Source organism: Lampris incognitus, chromosome 7 (genome assembly GCF_029633865.1).
Source record: "Lampris incognitus isolate fLamInc1 chromosome 7, fLamInc1.hap2, whole genome shotgun sequence".
Lineage (NCBI taxonomy): Eukaryota > Metazoa > Chordata > Actinopteri > Lampriformes > Lampridae > Lampris > Lampris incognitus.
The window spans coordinates 68,226,645-68,245,108 of record NC_079217.1 but is presented as its reverse complement, the minus strand read 5'-3'; the positions used below and the strand labels follow the sequence as shown (position 1 = coordinate 68,245,108).

The 18,464-nt window shown below is 48.9% G+C and overlaps 1 protein-coding gene across 1 annotated transcript in view; it reads right to left on the bottom strand.

The window, feature by feature from the left end:
• Positions 1 to 18,464, bottom strand: part of LOC130115333 (collagen alpha-1(IV) chain-like) — a 204,537-nt gene that overhangs the window by 105,553 nt on the left and 80,520 nt on the right. Inside the window, exons 20-24 of the mRNA XM_056282942.1 lie at positions 14,579 to 14,767; positions 8,223 to 8,391; positions 7,742 to 7,834; positions 5,988 to 6,092; positions 2,678 to 2,772 (exon numbers count right to left, since the gene is read on the bottom strand). Coding sequence (XP_056138917.1) covers positions 2,678 to 2,772; positions 5,988 to 6,092; positions 7,742 to 7,834; positions 8,223 to 8,391; positions 14,579 to 14,767 — 651 coding nt within the window. The remainder of the gene's footprint in view (positions 1 to 2,677; positions 2,773 to 5,987; positions 6,093 to 7,741; positions 7,835 to 8,222; positions 8,392 to 14,578; positions 14,768 to 18,464) is intronic.

Here is an 18,464-nt window from a genome sequence, read left to right as displayed (position 1 = left end):
TGTCTAGCATGCTCTCCACCACAGACGATTTTCGCCGGCTTCTCGCTGAGTTCCCGGTCCTCGTGCATTCCACCTTCTCATCTTCCACATCGCCCCTATGTTCGGGCTCGGCGCCTCGACCCGGCCAAGCTCACCACCGTCAGCCCCTGGGCTTCACTCCTCCACATTGTCCTGAAGCCTGGTGCTGGATGGCGCCTGTGCGGTGATTACCAACAATACAACAACACCAGACTGCTACCCAGTCCCACACATCCAGGATTTTTCCGCCCACCTGGCTGAAAAGTCATCTTTTCCAAAGTGGACCTCGTCCTTGGATACCATCAGGTGCCCGTCCACCCACTGGATGTCCCCAAAACGGCGGTGATCACCCCATTTGGACTGTTCCGAGTTCCTGTGCATGTCGTTCGGCCTCAAGAACACCGCACAGACATTCCAGTGCCTCATGGATTCGGTGCTACGGGACCTGCCTGTCATTTTCGTCTATAGACGACGTCCTCGTCGCCGGCACCTCCAAAGCAGAACACCTGTCCCACCTTCGGACTCTTTTCGAATGGCTTAGCCAGCACGGGCTGATCGTCAATCCAGCCAAGTGCCAGTTCGGGCTGACAACCATAGACTTCCTCCGACACCGAGTCGTGAAGTTACCGCGACTGCTAACAGTCAAGTCCCTACAAGAGTTCCTTGGCATGGTGAACTTTAACCACTGCTTTATCCCCCGAGCTGCTCAACTCATGTGACCACTGTATGAGGCCCTGAAAGGCAAGGCCACCAAACACACTGTGGACTGGTCCACGGAGAGGGACAAGGCTTTTGTGGACATGAAGGCTGCTCTGGCTGATGCAACAATGCTGGTGCACCCATCACCCAAGGCTCCGATCACCATTACTACAAATGCTTTGGACTACACAGTCAGGGCGGTGCACGAGCAGTGGGTGAACGGCGCTTGGCAGCCGCTTGCTTTCTTTACCCAACAGTTATGCCCCATAGCACCTTCGATTGGTAGCTCCTTGCTCTCTACCTCGCCATTCAACACTTCCGTTCACTGCTGGAGGCCCGCCAGTTCGTCTGGCACAGGCTCAAAAAAGACGTGAGAGACTGGGCTGACACCTGCGTGGAGTGTCAGCACTCTAAAGTGCACCGCTACACCAGGCCCCCCCTGGCACATTTTCCGGTGCCCTAAAGGAGGTTCAACCACATCAATGTGGACCTAGTGGGCCCCCTGCCCCCCTCCTATGGTTTTATTTACCTCCTCATCATGGTGGACAGGACCACTCAATGGCCAGAAGCTGTCCCACTGTCATTGACGACGTCCATCGACGTAGCCCGGGCATTCATCAGGAGCTGGGTCGCCCGGTTCGGCACCCCATCTGATCTCTCTTCAGACCGGTGCTCACAGTTTGCGTCGGAGCTCTGGAACGCAGTCGCAGAGAGCATAGGAATGAAGCTCCACCGCACCACCACGTACCACCCGCAGGCCAATGGGTTGTGTGTGCGGTTTCATCGCTCTATGAAGGCCGCTCTTCGGGCCAGCCTCAAGGATAGCAGCTGGGTCGACAGGCTCCCACGGGTCATGCTGGGCCTCAGCACCACCCCTAAGGAGGATTTCCAGTCCTCGTCTGCTTAACCGGTTTACAGACAGCCGCTGTGGGTCCCAGGGGTTTTCGTCCCCAACACCACAGGTCCCCAGTCTGCAGCCCATCAACAGACCACACTACTGGATAACGCCAGAGCTTTTGCACCAGTCCCCACTTCGCAACACGGCCTCTCACAGTCTCACATTCCCACAAGTCTGCAGTCAGCAGAATACGCTTTTATCTGCCACAACGCCCACAATTGACCCATGCAGTCTCCCTACGACCGGCCGTTCTGCGTCCTGGAGACTGGAAACACGCACTTTGTCATGGAAGTTGGCAACAAGCCAGAGTGCATTTCAGTAGATTGCCTCAAACTGGCTCACCTGGACTTGGACCGATTTGTTGGACTTGCCCAGCCCCCATGGCGGGAGTGCCCTCCTACTCTGCCCCCACGCCCCGACAAGGTCCCTAAGGTTCCTCCACTACCCACCCTACCGCCATGCCGCCCCGCAGGGTGCTTAAGGCCCCTCCTGTAGGCACCCCAGCCTCCGCACCTGTTTGGTGAATCCGTTGCGGCCGGACCATCCGTCCCCCTCCACGTTGACATTTTTTATTATGGTGAATTCTGGCGGGAAGTATTTAGCGGACTATATGGGCACAATTCACCATAACTGGTAGACACGGGCCCTTTAAGAAAGGGTTTCCGGGGTGAGAAGGCGGAGCGAGGATGAGATGGGTTTGGGCAGCGCCATGTTGCTTGGGTTGTTGGTTTTATATAAAGAAAATAAAAAACCCACACGTTCATGTAATCAATGAGAGAAATTGTCCGTCTCTACTTTCCTGCAATTGCTACAGTGTGACCATTAACTAGCGCTTCATAGGCCATGTGTACTATTACAGATGATTAGGGAATGTTTGCAAGCACAGCATTGTAAGATGGCGACACATGTACTCTTAGCCCCCCCCTCCCGTTCAGGGATGGTCGTTCCCTCTTTACAAGGATGGCCTCTTTTGACTCCCCGTTCAAACCATCTTGTAGTTAAAGGTGCACATAAAAATACACACACCCACACAGAGAGAGACACATACACATAGATTTCTACCTTAGTTCCCGGCATGCCTGGGGCTCCCGAAGGTCCCGGTCGTCCTCGGCTTCCAAACGCCGGTGATCCAGGAACTCCAGGGAGACCCTTCTCTCCTGAAGAGCACATTAGACAGGAATGATTATTAATTATTAATTATGTAACTTCACCACAGTCACAGCAGAGCGTTCCTCAAATTAACTCACTACAGTTCACCTGTAACTGCCCCCGCCTGTAACTCCCCCCGCCTGTAACTGCCCCCGCCTGTAACTGCCCCCGCCTGTAACTGCCCTCGTCACAAACACAAGACTTCCTGTTAAAGTAAAGACAAAACTCAACTCAGTGTGGAAAAAAGTAGAAACACTTAAATCTTAAAGTTGTGTTGAGAGGTCTGATTACAGTGTTTGGACTAAAGATTAAAAGATTAACTGGTGTCCGGGTGGCGTGGCTGTCTATTCCGATGCCTACCAACACGGGGATCACTGGATCGAATCCCCGAGTTACCTCCAGGCTTGGTCAGGCGTCCCTACAGACACAATTGGCTGTGTTTGCGGGTGGGGAGCCAGATGTGGGTGTGTGTCCTGGTCGCTGCACTAGCGCCTCCTCTGGTCGATTGGGGCACCTGTTCAGGGGGGAGGGGGACTGGGGGGAATAGCGTGATCCTCCCACGTGCTATGACCCCCTGGTGAAACTCCTCACTGTCAGGTGAAAAGAAGTGGCTGGTGACTCGATGTGTATGGGAGGAGGCATGTGGTAGTCTGCAGCCCCCCCCCCCCCAAATCAGCAGAGGAAGGTGAAGCAGTGACCGGGACGGCTCGGAAGGGTGGGGTAATTGACCAAGTACAATTGGTGAGAGAAACGGGGAAAAAAATCCCCCCCCCCCAAAAAAAGATTAAAAGTAGCAAAAGACACTAGATAGTTAATAGACATAAACTACCAGCATGGGCATCACAACATCAGGTAGGCTCTGACATCACATCGCACAAAGAGACTGAAAAACAGCTTCTTTCCAGAAGCTGTGGGGCTGATGACCTGACATCTCCTCAGTCTGATGAGACTGGTGTGCTGCCACCGCTGGCCATGTGCAGTATTGCCTCTGTGAAGCTGGCGCCCCGTGTAGTCAGACCAGGAATAAAATATTATTATTCACTAGTGCAGCGTTTGTGCTGCTCTGTGCCACAAAACTATCATTTGTGCTGTAATGGTTTTTGAGATATTACGCATTGTGATGTCACCGTGGACCCCATCAGGGTTCACATGGTTCAAAACCGGTCTCGTCTGTTTGTGCTTGGTTTGTGCCATTAAATTAACATTTGGGCTCTTTCATTCATCCATCCATCCATTATCCTAACCGCTTACCCTGCTCTCAGGGTGGCGGGGATGATGCAGCCTATCCCAGCAGTCACTGGGTGGCAGGCGGGGAGACACTCTGGACAGTGTATCCAGCCTGGTGACGTTATGGCAGACGGCCTGGCACAGTGGTTCAGCAGTTGGTGCGGTTAACTCACAACAAGACATTCCAGGGCCAAAGCCCAACAGTGACCACCAAGGTCCTTCTGTGTGGACTTTGCATGTTCCTCCCTGTGTTCATGGGGGTTTCGCCTGAGTGCTCAGGTCTCTGTCCACACCAAGGACATGCATCTTAGGGACATACTCCTGCTATTGCAGTTCTCCACATAAAAAAACCCAACAACAACAACAACAACTGGGCAACGTGAAGGAGTTCAACTATCTCAGAATCTTATTGTAGCTACTGACTGCCAGCAAGGTACAAGAGCTGCAGTCAAGTGGCTGTTATATTGAAATGTGGTGTTACAGAGCAATAAATCACAGCTACACCTATGGTGACAAGCTTTCACAAAAGGCCAGAAGAATGAACTCATGGTGGCAGAAAGGGGTGTCGCTGTAGGGTTGTGGGTTCACTCTTTGTAGTAAATACTAGTGGCTGTATGGGGTGTCTCTGTAGGGTTGTGGGTTCACTCTTTGTAGTAGATACAAGTGGCTGAATGGGGTGTCTCTGTAGGGTTGTGGGCTAGCTCTGTAATAGATACAAGTGGCAGAATGGGGTGTCTCTGTAGGGTTGTGGGTTCACTCTTTGTAGAAGATACAAGTGGCTGAATGGGGTGTCTCTGTAGGGTTGTGGGCTAGCTCTGTAATAGATACAAGTGGCAGAATGGGGTGTCTCTGTAGGGTTGTGGGTTCACTCTTTGTAGAAGATACAAGTGGCTGAATGGGGTGTCTCTGTAGGGTTGTGGGCTAGCTCTGTAATAGATACAAGTGGCAGAATGGGGTGTCCCTGTAGGGTTGTGGGTTCACTCTGTAATAGATACAAGTGGCAGAATGGGGTGTCTCTGTAGGGTTGTGGGTTCACTCTTTGTAGTAGATACAAGTGGCTGAATGGGGTGTCTCTGTAGGGTTGTGGGTTCACTCTGTAATATATACAAGTGGCTGAATGGGGTGTCCCTGTAGGGTTGTGGGCTCACCCTTTGTAGAAGATACAAGTGGCTGAATGGGGTGTCCCTGTAGGGTTGTGGGTTCACTCTGTAATAGATACTAGTGGCTGAATAGGGTGTCCCTGTAGGGTTGTGGGTTCACGCTTTGTAGTAGATACAAGTGGCTGAATGGGGTGTCTCTGTAGGGTTGTGGGCTCACTCTTTGTAGAAGATACAAGTGGCTGAATGGGGTGTCTCTGTAGGGTTGTGGGTTCACTCTGTAATAGATACATGTGGCTGAATGGGGTGCCTCTGTAGGGTTGTTGGCTCACACTTTGTCACAGGGGGAGGAGTTTAGTGATCCAGGAGCTGCTCAGATTAGAGACACTGCTCCTGTACATTCAACTAAGGCAGCTTGGGCACCTAGAAAGGATTACCCCAGGACATCCTCTGCTGGTTATACAGAAGGAACATCCAAATGGCGGGATACCCCATGGTTGACCCAGGCCATGCTGGACGGACTACATTTTCCAGCTGGCTTTGGAGCACATGGGGATCCAGTGGGTGTAGCTGGTGGAGTTTGCTGGAGAGAAGGTGCCTTGTCTGTTCTGTTTGCCATGTTGCCCGATAACTGGATGGATAGGTCTGTGTTTAACCTGCATAGGCACCTTCTTTTACATTTCTGAAAACACAGGCCTCAAATATTAAGGACTTTATTGTAGGACAAGACTACTGAGCAAGAGACATTAAATATCATCAACCACTTAATAAGAACGTTCTGCTTTCTAGTGTTAACGATTGTTTTCCAGGATTTTTTCTTAATTAATTAATGACTCCATAATGAACTTGCTCTGTCTCTCTGCAGTTTGGGACGTATAAAACTGTAAAACTGTCTTCACCTTTAGGCCCTGTGTTTCCTGGAGGACCCTGGACATGAAGGCCCTCGTCTCCCTGTTCCCCTTTCAGACCTGGGAGTCCAGGGAAGCCAGGAAGGCCTGTGGTTCCTTGTAAAGAAACAGGAATTGAGTGTGTGTTTAGAAAAGATAGAACAACATTCATTGCCATACCAACTTTACAGTTTATTTGGAATTAGCTTTGGTGTACTCCAAGATAACAAGACACATATAACCACACAATGCACGCAAGGAGTGTCCACAAAAACATAATTACAATTATGATACAACAATGCGGTAAATGCAACCAAATGGCCCATGCCCTGGAAGTGACAAATGAAAGTGCATGTGCTTCAGCTGCCTATACCTGCACAACCAGTGAAGCACTTAGGATGCAGACTGCTTCAGGGTAAGTGCAATTGTGGAAGTGAGATGTTCGGGGCTTAATACTGCGGCATCTTTTACATGAGGAGATGATTTAACAGGGGCTTGGCCGGGTGTGAGGAGTCCTTAAAATTTTTAAAACCTTTCTGCTTAATGCAAATAAGTATAACTTAGAAATGGTGGGGAGTTCACAGCCAGTTCTTTTGGAAGCTGTGTGCACGATGCTGTCCAACAGTTTTTCATTGTGGGCTGTAGAGATACTATATCATACAGTTGGAGAACGTGAGCACGCGCTCTACTGGAGCTCTGTAGAACTGTAACACTGCAGCCCTTGACACTGAATTTCCAAAGCCGCCCTAGAAAGAATAGTCTTTGGTGAGATTCCTTGTGGATGGCAGTGAATTTGTTTTCCCATTTCAGGGAGGAGGAAATTGTAATCCCAATGAATTTGAAATGATCCACTCTCTCTACCATCTAGTTGTTAATGGCCAGCAGTAGTAGCTACCCCTGATTTCTATGGAACTCAGCCACAGGTTCTTTAGTTTTGTTGATGTTTAGTTCCACATTGTTGTTGCTACACCAGTCTTCAAGCGAGGACATTTCTATAAGCTGTCTCGTTACAGGAAATCACTCCCGCCAGTGTTGCATCATCAAACCCAAAGTAACGGGGAGTGCAGAAGAGAGGTGAAGAAGACCATGCAGGCAGGGTGGAGTGGGTGGAGAAGAGTGTCAGGAGTGATGTGTGACAGAAGGGTACCAGCAAGAGTTAAAGGGAAGGTTTACAAGATGGTTGTGAGACCAGCTATGTTATATGGTTTGGTCACAGTGGCACTGATGAAAAGAAAGCAGGAGGAGGAGCTGGAGGTGGCAGAGTGGAAGATGCTAAGATTTTCAGTGGGAGTGACGAAGAAGGACAGGATTAGGAATGAGTATATTAGAGGGACCGCTCAGGTTGGACAATTTGGAGACAAAGCAAGAGAGGCAAGACTGAGATAGTTTCAACATGTAAGGAGGAGAGATGCTGGGAGACGATGCACAAGAGGGTGTCAGCTGTTCAACAACCTGACTGCCTGTGGAAAGAAACTACTTCTGAGACAGGTGGTGTGTAATTTGACGCTCCAGTAATGTTTTGTTTTGATAGAAGGAGCGAGAACAGAACATGAGCAGGGTGGCTGGTTTCCTTAAAGATGTTTTGGGCTTTCTTTTTGCAGCGAATGGTGTAAATATCATGACGTTGTGGTATGTCCATGCCAAGGGTTTTTGCTGCTGTTTTTACAGTCCTTTGAAGCAGTAGCAAAAATCATTGGCAATGAATGCATTATAATAATATCATTATTATTACTGTTGTTTCAACTAGACATCTTCTCTGCTCTTACCTTGGGGTCCAGGGTTGCCCGAGAAGCCTTTCTCTCCCTTGTGACCTGGATCTCCTGGGGTTGTGATGGTTTTACCAACAGCTCCCTTCTCGCCTGTACATTCAGACAGACAGGCAAACCAAAAGTGTCACAAAAACTGAGCCAAGGGTGTTGTAATTGTCAACATCTTGAATTTCTCCAAGAACCTTTATCAGAACACCGAGCTATTTTACCCTACTTTTACCCGTTTTATCCTACTTCATATGAATACAGTTCAACACTCACACCTTAGATTTGCCCAATACAATTAGAATATTTTACCTTTGGCTGCTGGGAGCTGTCCAGTTGGACCAATTTTTTAAGCATCTCTACATCTTTCCTCAAAGCACCTCAGGGTGATTTATAGAGGTTTACAGATCATCTCCACTGGTTTAAACAGATGACCTTCCACACAGCACTACCTCACACCCTTTTTATCTGGCATTAACTTCTATAGTCTTACCTGGATCTCCAGGGTTGCCACGCTGTCCCAAAATCCCAAGGTTTCCCTTTGGCCCTGGGAGACCGGGGGGCCCAATTCCAGGGGCACCTTGGATCCCCATCTGTCCTGTGCGTCCTCTAGGACCATTCACTCCAGCTAGGCCTCTTTCACCTTTGGGCCCTAGAGGCCCCTACAGGAGGGCATATCATTAAGATGTTTGCCATTTGCCTCAATCATATTAATTCCACTGTCAAAACCTCATAAACTTTTTTAAAGGTGTTCTGAGTTCAAATGTACTTTACAGACATACCAATAACAGACCCAAAGCAACAGCTAATCAACTAAGTACGAGACTTACAATTATTCAGCAGTGGCAAACAACTTGTTTCATAGAGCACTGCATAGTAATCACGTCATAGCCAAGAATGTACATAATGTCAAGTACATTGTGTATTTCTTAGATCATCAAGAGATGCAGAATAGGAAAATCAAAGGACAAAGATTTACATCCACGCAACAGTATTAAAGATGCACCATAGCAAGAAGTGCATATCATGACAAGTGCAGGTAAAAAGAGGACACATTTGTTAACACTCGCCCAGTAACGTCGACAGGAGAATCTGATGATTTACTGTGACTGATGTCGCAGATAGGTCAAGGATGATGACGACTTTGTGTTAACCGGCGCTGCAAGGCCAAACCGGCACTGCAAGGCCAACCCAATATGCCGACACAGACCGACTCAAAGCAGGGTTTCAGTAAAATAAGTCCTTTAATGCCAGACAAATCAAGGAGCTGGTAGAGCAAGGAGCAAACAGGGAACACTGGGTCCTCGACCAAACCGGGAAGCAGGAAGACAAGCAGGGATCCACAGAGACAAACCAACGACCGAAGGCAGGGCCTGGACAGAGCAGGCGGGACTGCAGGAACACGGAAAGCAGGGTAAGACAGGGAATCAATAGACTAGGAAACAATGAAAGATGAAAAGGCTGGAAACATAGCACTGACTAAGTGGCTATGATCTGGCAAGGGGTGGCATGGGGGCACAGTGGTTATAGCGCGGTCACCTCACAGCAAGAAGGTCCTGGGTTCGAGCCCCGGGGTAGTCCAACCTTGGTGGGTCGTCCCGGGTCGTCTTCTGTGTGGAGTTTGCCTGTTCTCCCCGTGTCTGCGTGGGTTTCCTCCGGGGGCTCCGGTTTCCTCCCACAGTCCAAAGACATGTAGGTCAGGTGACTCGGCTGTACTAAATTGCCCCTAGGTATGAATGTGTGTGTGTGTGTGTGTGTGTGTGTGTGTGTGTGTGTGTGTGTGTGTGTGTGTGTGTTGGCCCTGTGATGGCCTGGCGGCCTGTCCAGGGTGTCTCCTCGCCTGCCGCCCAATGACTGCTGGAATAGGCTCCAGCATCCCCGCGACCCTGAGAGCAGGATAAGCGGTTAAGATAATGGATGGATGGATGGATGATCTGGCAAGGTGGATGTGGCAAGGCTGGGTATATAAGGAGTAGGGGTGACTGCAGTACATGATATGCAGGTGGTAGACCTCTGCTCTGCCTGCCGCACACCTGCCTCCAACCCTAAAGCACAATACACTCACAAACAGGCGAGAGAAACTAGGGCAGAAGGAGCGGTCAAGATAAGGGAGACGATTAGGGAGACTGGGTCGAAGAAGGTGAGTCCCGGGAGGGTGCAGGGGCAGCTCTGACACTATGACAGACTTGCCAGCTGTTGTGGCTTTGAGGACTTCCTTACTGACTTCAAGAAGAGCAGTTTCAGTGGAGAGCCCAGTTTACAAACAGTCTAATTCACATCAAGTAGACTGTTCTCAGAGAGAAAGGAGGACAGCTGATCACATGTTGCTTGTATGAGACTTTTGGAAACAGCAACAAGACCAGACAATAGCTCAGGGCCAAAGTATGATTGACTGACAGTCCATAACCTGAGCAAGACTAAAGTCAGAAGGGAAGACTCCGGATAACGGAGAATAGTTGTGTGTCTGCGTAGCGTGGCGGTCTATTCTGTTGCCTACCAACACGGAGCTCACCGGTTTGAATCCCTGTGTTACCTCCGGCTTGGTCGGGCAGCCCTACAGACACAATTCACCCTTGGCTAAGCCACGCACCGAAACGCAGACTGGCCAGTCACAGCGCAGCATAGGACAGAGGTCCCACACTTCCATGGCGCCGCTCCGTTGACTGCGATGCAAAAGTTCCAGATTGTCTTCGTGTTGGAGCTGGTTTTGTGGACTTTTAGCTCGTTATGGTTAAACGTTGTGCCTGGGGCACTTGTAACAGTGACACTCGTTACCCGGGGAGGTTGGAAGGAGATGTACGTTTTCTCCCTTTCCAAAACCAAAACCAAACCCTGAAAAGTGTAGGCTGTGGATAAAGCTATGTGGACGTCCTCAAATCCAGTTGAACCCCTCAAAGATCAACAAGCACAGCTTGTCTGCTCCAAGCTAAGTAATTACTTTTATTACCCGTAAAATAATGTTAAAGCTTGATGGACTTAGCAACAGTAACTAAGGGGGGCGGGCCTTAGCGAAGGGTCAATTGGCCGTGTCTGCGGTTGGGAAGCCAGATGTGGGTATTTGTCCTGGTCGCTGCACTAGCGCCTCCTCTGGTCAGTCGGGGTGCCTGTACAGGGGGGAGGGGAAACTGGGGGGAATAGCGTGATCCTCCCACGCGCTACGTCCCCCTGGCGAAACTCCTCACTGTCAGGTGAAAAGAAGCGGCTGGTGACTCCACATGTATTGGAGGAGGCATGTGGTAGTCTGCAGCCCTCCCCGGATCAGCAGAGGGGACGGAGAAGAGATCGGGGCGACTCAGCAGAGTGGGGTAATGGGCCGGATACTATTGGGCAGAAAAGGGGGGGATTAAAAAAAAGAAAGATAAAAAATAGTCAAAAACATGGGTCAGATAAGAAAGGATGAACTGGAGCCCAGCCACTGAGGGTGCACAAGCCAGAGCAATCTTAATGCTGGTCCCAAGTCCGGCTAAATGGGGAGGGTTGCATCATGAAGGGCATGTGACATAGAACCTTTGCCAAACCCAATATGCAGATCATAACCAAGATTTCCATACCAGATCAGTCGGTTACCAACAATCACCACCGCAACTGTTGGCCAGCAGGGTGTCAGTAGAATGCTACTGTGGGGAGGAGGAGAGGGGGAAGGCATGTCCAGAGGCAGCAGGAGAGGAGGAAGGTAGGAGTGTGGAGGTGAGAGTCGGAACTTTGAATGTTGACACTATGACTGGTAAAGGGAGAGAGCTGGCTGACATGATGGAGAGAAGAAAGGTAGGCATACTGTGTGTGCAGGAGACCAGGTGGAAGGGGAGTAAGGACAGGAGTATCGGAGGTGGGTTCAAACTCTTCTATCATGGTGCGAATGGGAGGAGAAATGGGGTAGGGGTAATTCTGAAGGAAGAGTATGTCAAGAGTGTGCTGGAGGTGAAGAGAGTGTCCGACAGAGTGATGAGTATGAAGCTGGAAATCGAAGGTTTATTGCTGAATGTTATCAGCACATATGCCCCGCAAGTTGGGTGTGAGATGGAAGAGAAAGAAGAATTCTGGAGTGGGTTGGATGAAGTGGTGGAGAGGGTACCCAAGGAGGAGAGAGGGGTGATTGGAGCCGACTTCAATGGGCATGTTGGTGAAGGGAACAGAGGTGATGAGCAGGTATGGTGCCAAGAAGAGCAATGTGGAGGAACAGATGGGATGGAAATGGCTGTGGTGAAGACATATTTTAGGAAGAGGGAGGAACACAGGGTGACGTATAAGGGGGGGGTATACAGGTGGACTATATCTTATGTAGACGGCGCGATCTGAAAGGGATTGGAGACTTCAAGGTGGTGACAGTGGAGAATGTCGCCAGGCAGCGGTCTGTAGGATGACTTTGGAGACCAAGAAGAGGAAGAGAGTGACCTCCACAGTGTTGGCAACACAACACTTACTAACATCCTCCAGAAAAATGAGGCCGGCTTGTCTGTTGTCAGAGACGCCACTGTAAGAGAACGGATGTGTTTAAAGCAAGCAGCAGAACGTCTGGCAGCCTCCTCTGTGTATGACTTGGTCAACACAGTGAAGATAAGTAATCCAGATAGTTCCTCCAACATTCATAAAGTCCTTCTGTTGTCCCTGGCCCTGCCCCTGAGCAGTGCGGCACGTGAGAGGGGATTTCCACATCTCAGTATAATCCAAAGCAAGTACAGATCCCGCCTGTCAGACTCTCGCCTCTCATCCCTGATGCACATCCCCTTGTCTAAGATGACAACAGAGACTTTTGACCCGAAGCCAGCTGTTGACTTATGCATGCAAACAGCTAATCGCTGACTCAACCAGGGAGAGAGAAGTAGGCCTTACATCTTCATCTGCCATGTTTGAAAGAGAGGAAGACATTGAGGAGAGCAGTCAGGAGGGTAGTGATGACAACAGCTTGTAGGATAACCGTGTCGCATAAAGACTGAGTACCAAGCAACATCTCCAGGTGCTCCCTTGAGAACCAGACCAAAAAAGTTATGTGTACCCCTGGCCATAACGTCCTCATGTTAGTCTGTCTGATTTAATACAACAGCGCATCTGCCTTTGTCTGCCAGAAGGACGATGATGTTATTGTCCTTACTGAGAGTAGGGACTCCATTCCTCTCATCTCTGCTGATGCTGGATGGCGGCAGCTTTGCATTACTGAGGCAGGCTGAAACTTTTGTCCGCTGTTTCTCCGTTTCTAGGTCTGTGAAGTTGTTTTTACGGTTCGCCTATTCCATGGCTGTGATCAGTTCCACTAGGGGATTTTGCCTCGGCATGACAGCAGGATTCAGTCCCTTAGAAAGGATGTCTTTCTCCACCTGGGTGAGCTGTCTGTTGGACAGATTCGTCCCCATTTGTCCACATCACTGGCATGTGTCTGGCGTCCGTCTCTGCCTGCCATTGAGGATGCCATCCATTGTCTGCCATTTTCTCTGCATTGCAGCAAGTAGGTCGAACTTCTTTTGCTACCTGGTTTCTGACCTTTCATGTCATGCTAGACGAGCTTTCTCCGTGAACTCAATCACATGTTGGAAAGTGGTCTCACCTAGACGTGACGTAGGTCTCTGTTGGATCTGCTCCTCTTTGGCTTTCAAAGTGTTGATGGTAAAATGAGTTTTTCTCACCCCAACAGCTAGGTCTGTACCTTCTGGAGGATCTGGTTAGGTCGGTGGCCCTTGACAGGTTTCATTTGCAGGCTGTTAGGTGTAGTCCCGCTCTGTCTGCACCTGAGGCTGAATCTCGGGTGGTTCCTGTCTGCCATCTTACGTGCCGTTCGCTCATACTCACATGGAAGTTTAAGGCAATCCTCGCCGAGATGAGTCAAAATGTCTTGATGCTTGCTCAATAATCCAGGTAAGGAAATCCCGAAAAGTTGAATCAGTTCATCTGGACACAGTGTTTACTGAGAGAGAAACGTTTCATCACTCATCTAAGTGACTTCTTCAGTCTCAACTGCCTGCAGGTATCCCACCCTTATAAACAATACAGTTGCATAACCACCGCAACCAATGATTGGTTTCATATGCAAATTGTCGTGACCATTAATTAGAGTTACAATGGCCATGCGGTCTATTCACAGATAATTGGGGACTAATTGGAGCTGTGTGTGGCCATGCAGTCATGCGTGAAAGGGAAATATATGAGGGAGCTAAGCACACAGCCCTGGGGAGCACCAGTGCTGGGAATCCATGTGGAGGAGGTGGTAGTGCCCATCCTCACTACATGTGGTCTGCCCATCAGGCATTATAGGATCCAGCTGCACAGGGAGTGTTTAGTCCTAGGTCTCTGAATTCAGTGACAAGATTAAAGGGTACAGTGGTGTTCAATACCGAACTGTTGTCGATAGTTGCATGACGACCAAAATCGCACTTGTGCTGTTTATAAGGTTGGGCATCCCTGCAGTCAGCTCAGACTGAAGAAGTCACTTACGACACATTTCTCCCAATAAACTTTGGTACAGATAAGATTATTCAACATCCTGGAACTCGTGAGTGCGTGCACACACATACATACACACACACACACACACACACACACACACACACACACACACACACACACACACACACACACACACACACACACACACAAATTAGGCAAAACTATAACAGAATAGGATAGAATGGATGAAAAACGATTATAATGTGGTCAAGATTCAAGAACTGTATTGTCATTGTGCAAGCACAAAAAATTGCAGTTGTGTAAACCTCAAAATGATGCACACATAAGAGATTAGAAATAGAAAATATCAGCAATAAAATGTATAGATTCTAAACAATATAAGTGCAAAATATAAGCAGTAAAATACAATGCAGTTAACAGTCGACTTCTTAACACATTGAGGATGATACTCACAGGGTTGCCCGTGATTCCCATGATGCCTTTCAGGCCGGGGAGACCAGGGGATCCATTGACTCCTTGAGGGCCAAGCTCTCCAGGCATACCAGGGTCCCCCATCTCTCCCTTCTCCCCAGTTTTGTCCAAGAAGCCTTTCTCACCTTTGAGCCCTGGGGGTCCAATCACACCTGGTATACCAAACAGCCCCTGCACCCACATAGGCAGGCAGACAGACAGGTAGAGGGGCACACAAGCAGGCAGACAGGTAGAAAGATGGAAAGGAGGCAGACAGAAAGACAGGCAGCCAGAGAGATAGACATTAGTTTATGTCTTTATGATTGCTCAATAATCCAGGTAAGAAAATCACATAAGGTTGAATCAGTTCATCTGGACACGTTTATTGACAGATACGTTTCATCATCATCTAAGTGACCTCTTCAGTCTCACCTGACTGCAGGTGTCCCCACCCTTATAAACATTGCAGTGTCCTCACCTGACTGCAGGTGTCCCCACCCTTATAAACAATACAGTGTCCTCACCTGACCGCAGGTGTCCCCACCCTTATAAACAATAGTGTCCTCACCTGACTGCAGGTGTCCCCACCCTTATAAACATTGCAGTGTCCTCACCTGACTGCAGGTGTCCCCACCCTTATAAACAATACAGTGTCCTCACCTGACTGCAGGTGTCCCCACCCTTATAAACAATAGTGTCCTCACCTGACCGCAGGTGTCCCCACCCTTATAAACAATACAGTGTCCTCACCTGACTGCAGGTGTCCCCACCCTTATAAACAATACAGTGTCCTCACCTGACTGCAGGTGTCCCCACCCTTATAAACATTGCAGTGTCCTCACCTGACTGCAGGTGTCCCCACCCTTATAAACAATACAGTAGCATAACGACCAAAACCAATGACCAGTTTCCTATGCAAATATGGGCGTGACCATTAACTAGAGTTACAGTGGTCATGTGTACTGTTCACAGAGGGTTGGGGAATGTTTGCAATCACAGCATTGTAAGATGGTGACAGATGTACTCTTAGCCCCCCCCCCCCTCCCATTGCTTCAGGGATGGTCGTTACCTCGTCACATAGATGGCCTCTTTGACTCCGTGTTCAAATCAGCGTTCCTCCCTGAGAAGAATGGTCACATCCTCATCCTTGAACGAGTGGCCACTGGCCTGTATCTGATGTAGACCGTGGAGTTCTGGCCTGTATATGGTGTAGACTGTGTAGCTGGTGTAGACTGTGGAGTCCTCGTCTGTAGATGGTGTAGACCATGGGTCTCAAACTCGCGGCCCGCGGGGCCGTTATTTTGTGGCCCCCTACTTGACATCAAAGTTTAGTGTTAGTGCGGCCCGCGCTTGCCCTGGGCTTTTATTTTTCCCTTATGAGCTGCCATAGCGCAGGCTCATGACAGCTTCCGGTGTCGCGTTGGTTGTCAAGTCATGGTGCGTTCCCGTTAAGTTGGAAGTTGTAAATTGGAACGACTCGGATTTCAGACTTCCGGTTGAAACGTCCAACTCGGAGCTCAGAAAGTCCGACTTCTGAGCACAACTTGAACGCATCATAATGGGCAGCGCGAATTAGCGGCGACGGTTGAAACTTGGCTGAAACCTGATTCCGGAGCGCCACCAAGTGGAAGGAAAATATATCCTGTCAGCCAGCCCCAGTTATGTCTTTCTCAAAACCTGCCGGGAGAGAAAAGTCGGTGACGAGCACAGACAATTTCAGGAAAAGTGGGAGACGGCATGTTTTTTTGTTGAGCACAGAGGCAGCAGCCCGACGTGTCTTATATACACCGAGAAAGTGACGGGGCACAAGGAATACAACATCAGACGCCATTACTCGACTAGACATGCTGATGATGATGATGATGATGATGATGATGATGATGATGATGATGATGATGATGATGAGTATACAAAATACCAGGGAGACGAGAGAGAGAAACGGGTCGCCAATCTTAATACATGTTTACTGAAGCGACAAGATTTCTTCAAGAAAGCTAGCAAAGATCATGATGCAGCAGCAGCAGCAGTCGAAGCTAGCTAGCCACGTGGTGAGTGAGATGATTGCTGCTAAGTCGGGAAAGCCAATCAAAGAAGGGGAGTTTGTTAACAAGTGCATGCTACAGGCTGCAAGTATAGTCTGCCCGGAAAAGAAGGGTCAGTTTAGCAACATCGGCCTTTCAGCCAACACAGTGGCAGAGCGCATTTCTCACCTGTCAGGTAACATATATGATCAACTGCGTGAGAAAGCCAAACGTTTCTGTGCATACTCAGTCGCTCTTGATGAGGGCACAGACATCATTGACACTGTGCAGCTCGCAATCTATGTCCGTGGTGTTGACGACAGTTTTGAAGTGATGGAGGAGTTGCTCACAGTGATTCCAATGCATGGCCAGACCACCTCTCGGGAGATATTCCGCCAGCTGTGTGATGCCATTGTGGATGCGGGTTTGCCATGGAAGAGGTTTGCTGGAATAACAACCGACGGAGCGCCATCAATGACAGGGAGGAGAAATGGAGTGGTGGCACTTGTTCAAAAAAAAAACTGGAAGAGGAGGGTGTGGAGGAGGCCGTTGCTCTGCACTGCATTATCCATCAGCAGGCCCTTTGCAGCAAATGCCTGAAGTTTGACAATGTGATGTCTGTCGTTGTGAAATGCATCAACCATATCAGATCCAGGGGTTTAAAGCACCGGGAGTTCCGCGCCTTTTTGGAGGAAATAGAGTCAGCATATGAGGATGTGCTCTACTTCACTGAGGTACGTTGGCTCAGCAGGGGAAACGTCTTGAAGAGGTTTTTTGCGTTGAGAGCAGAAGTGAAAGCCTTCATGGAGAAGGCTGGACTGGCTGTTCCTGTGCTAAGTGATCCCAAATGGCTCATGGACTTAGCTTTCCTTGTTGACATCACACATGAGCTGAATGTACTGAACAAGAAATTACAAAACCAGGGGCAGCTTGTCAGTGCTGCCTATGACAACGTGAGATCATTCTCCACAAGACTTGTGTTATGGAAAGCCCAGCTCTCTCAGACAAGCCTCTGCCATTTCCCAGCATCCAAGGCACTCATGGATGCAGGCACACCATTCAGTGGTGAGAAGTATGCTGATGCCATTGTGAAGCTACAGGAGCAATTTGATCACAGGTTTGCAGAGTTCAAGACACACAGAGCCACTTTTCAAATGTTTGCTGACCCCTTCTCCTTTGATGTGCAAGATGCCCCTCCTGTGCTTCAAATGGAGCTCAATGAGCGTATTTGATAGCTTTTTGGTTTTGTTGTTTTGTTTTTTTAGCTTATTAGCTTATTAGTATTCCATCTTGTCATAACAGAACCTGGTGTCCCCTTTTTGTCTCACACTGTTCGTTTTTGTTCCTGCACTTGTACTGTTACCTGTCTTGTTTTGATCACCTGTATATATATATATATATATATATATATATATATATATATATATATATATATATATATATATATATATAAAAAGATTGAGAACATTGGATCGGTTGTACTTTTTTGTGGAATACTTGCGGCCCAGCCTCACCCAAACTCTACCTCCAGCGGCCCCCAGGTAAGTTGAGTTTGAGACCCCTGGTGTAGACTGTGTAGATGATGTAGACTGTGGAGTCCTGGTCTGACGTGTTAGCTCTCCTGTGTTGTGTCATCCTCTTGGCCAGCATCTGCTTAGTTTCCCTGATGTACAAGTCACGGCAATCCTCCTGGCACTTACCAGCTACACTATATGGCTCTGTTTGTGCCGGGGACCTGATCCCTGGGGTGGACCAACTTCTGGAGTAACATGTTTTGGGGTTTGAAAGCAACTGAAGACATGGTTGGAAAATACCCGTCTCAACTGTTCTGACACTCCCGCCACATACATAATCACTACTGGTTTACA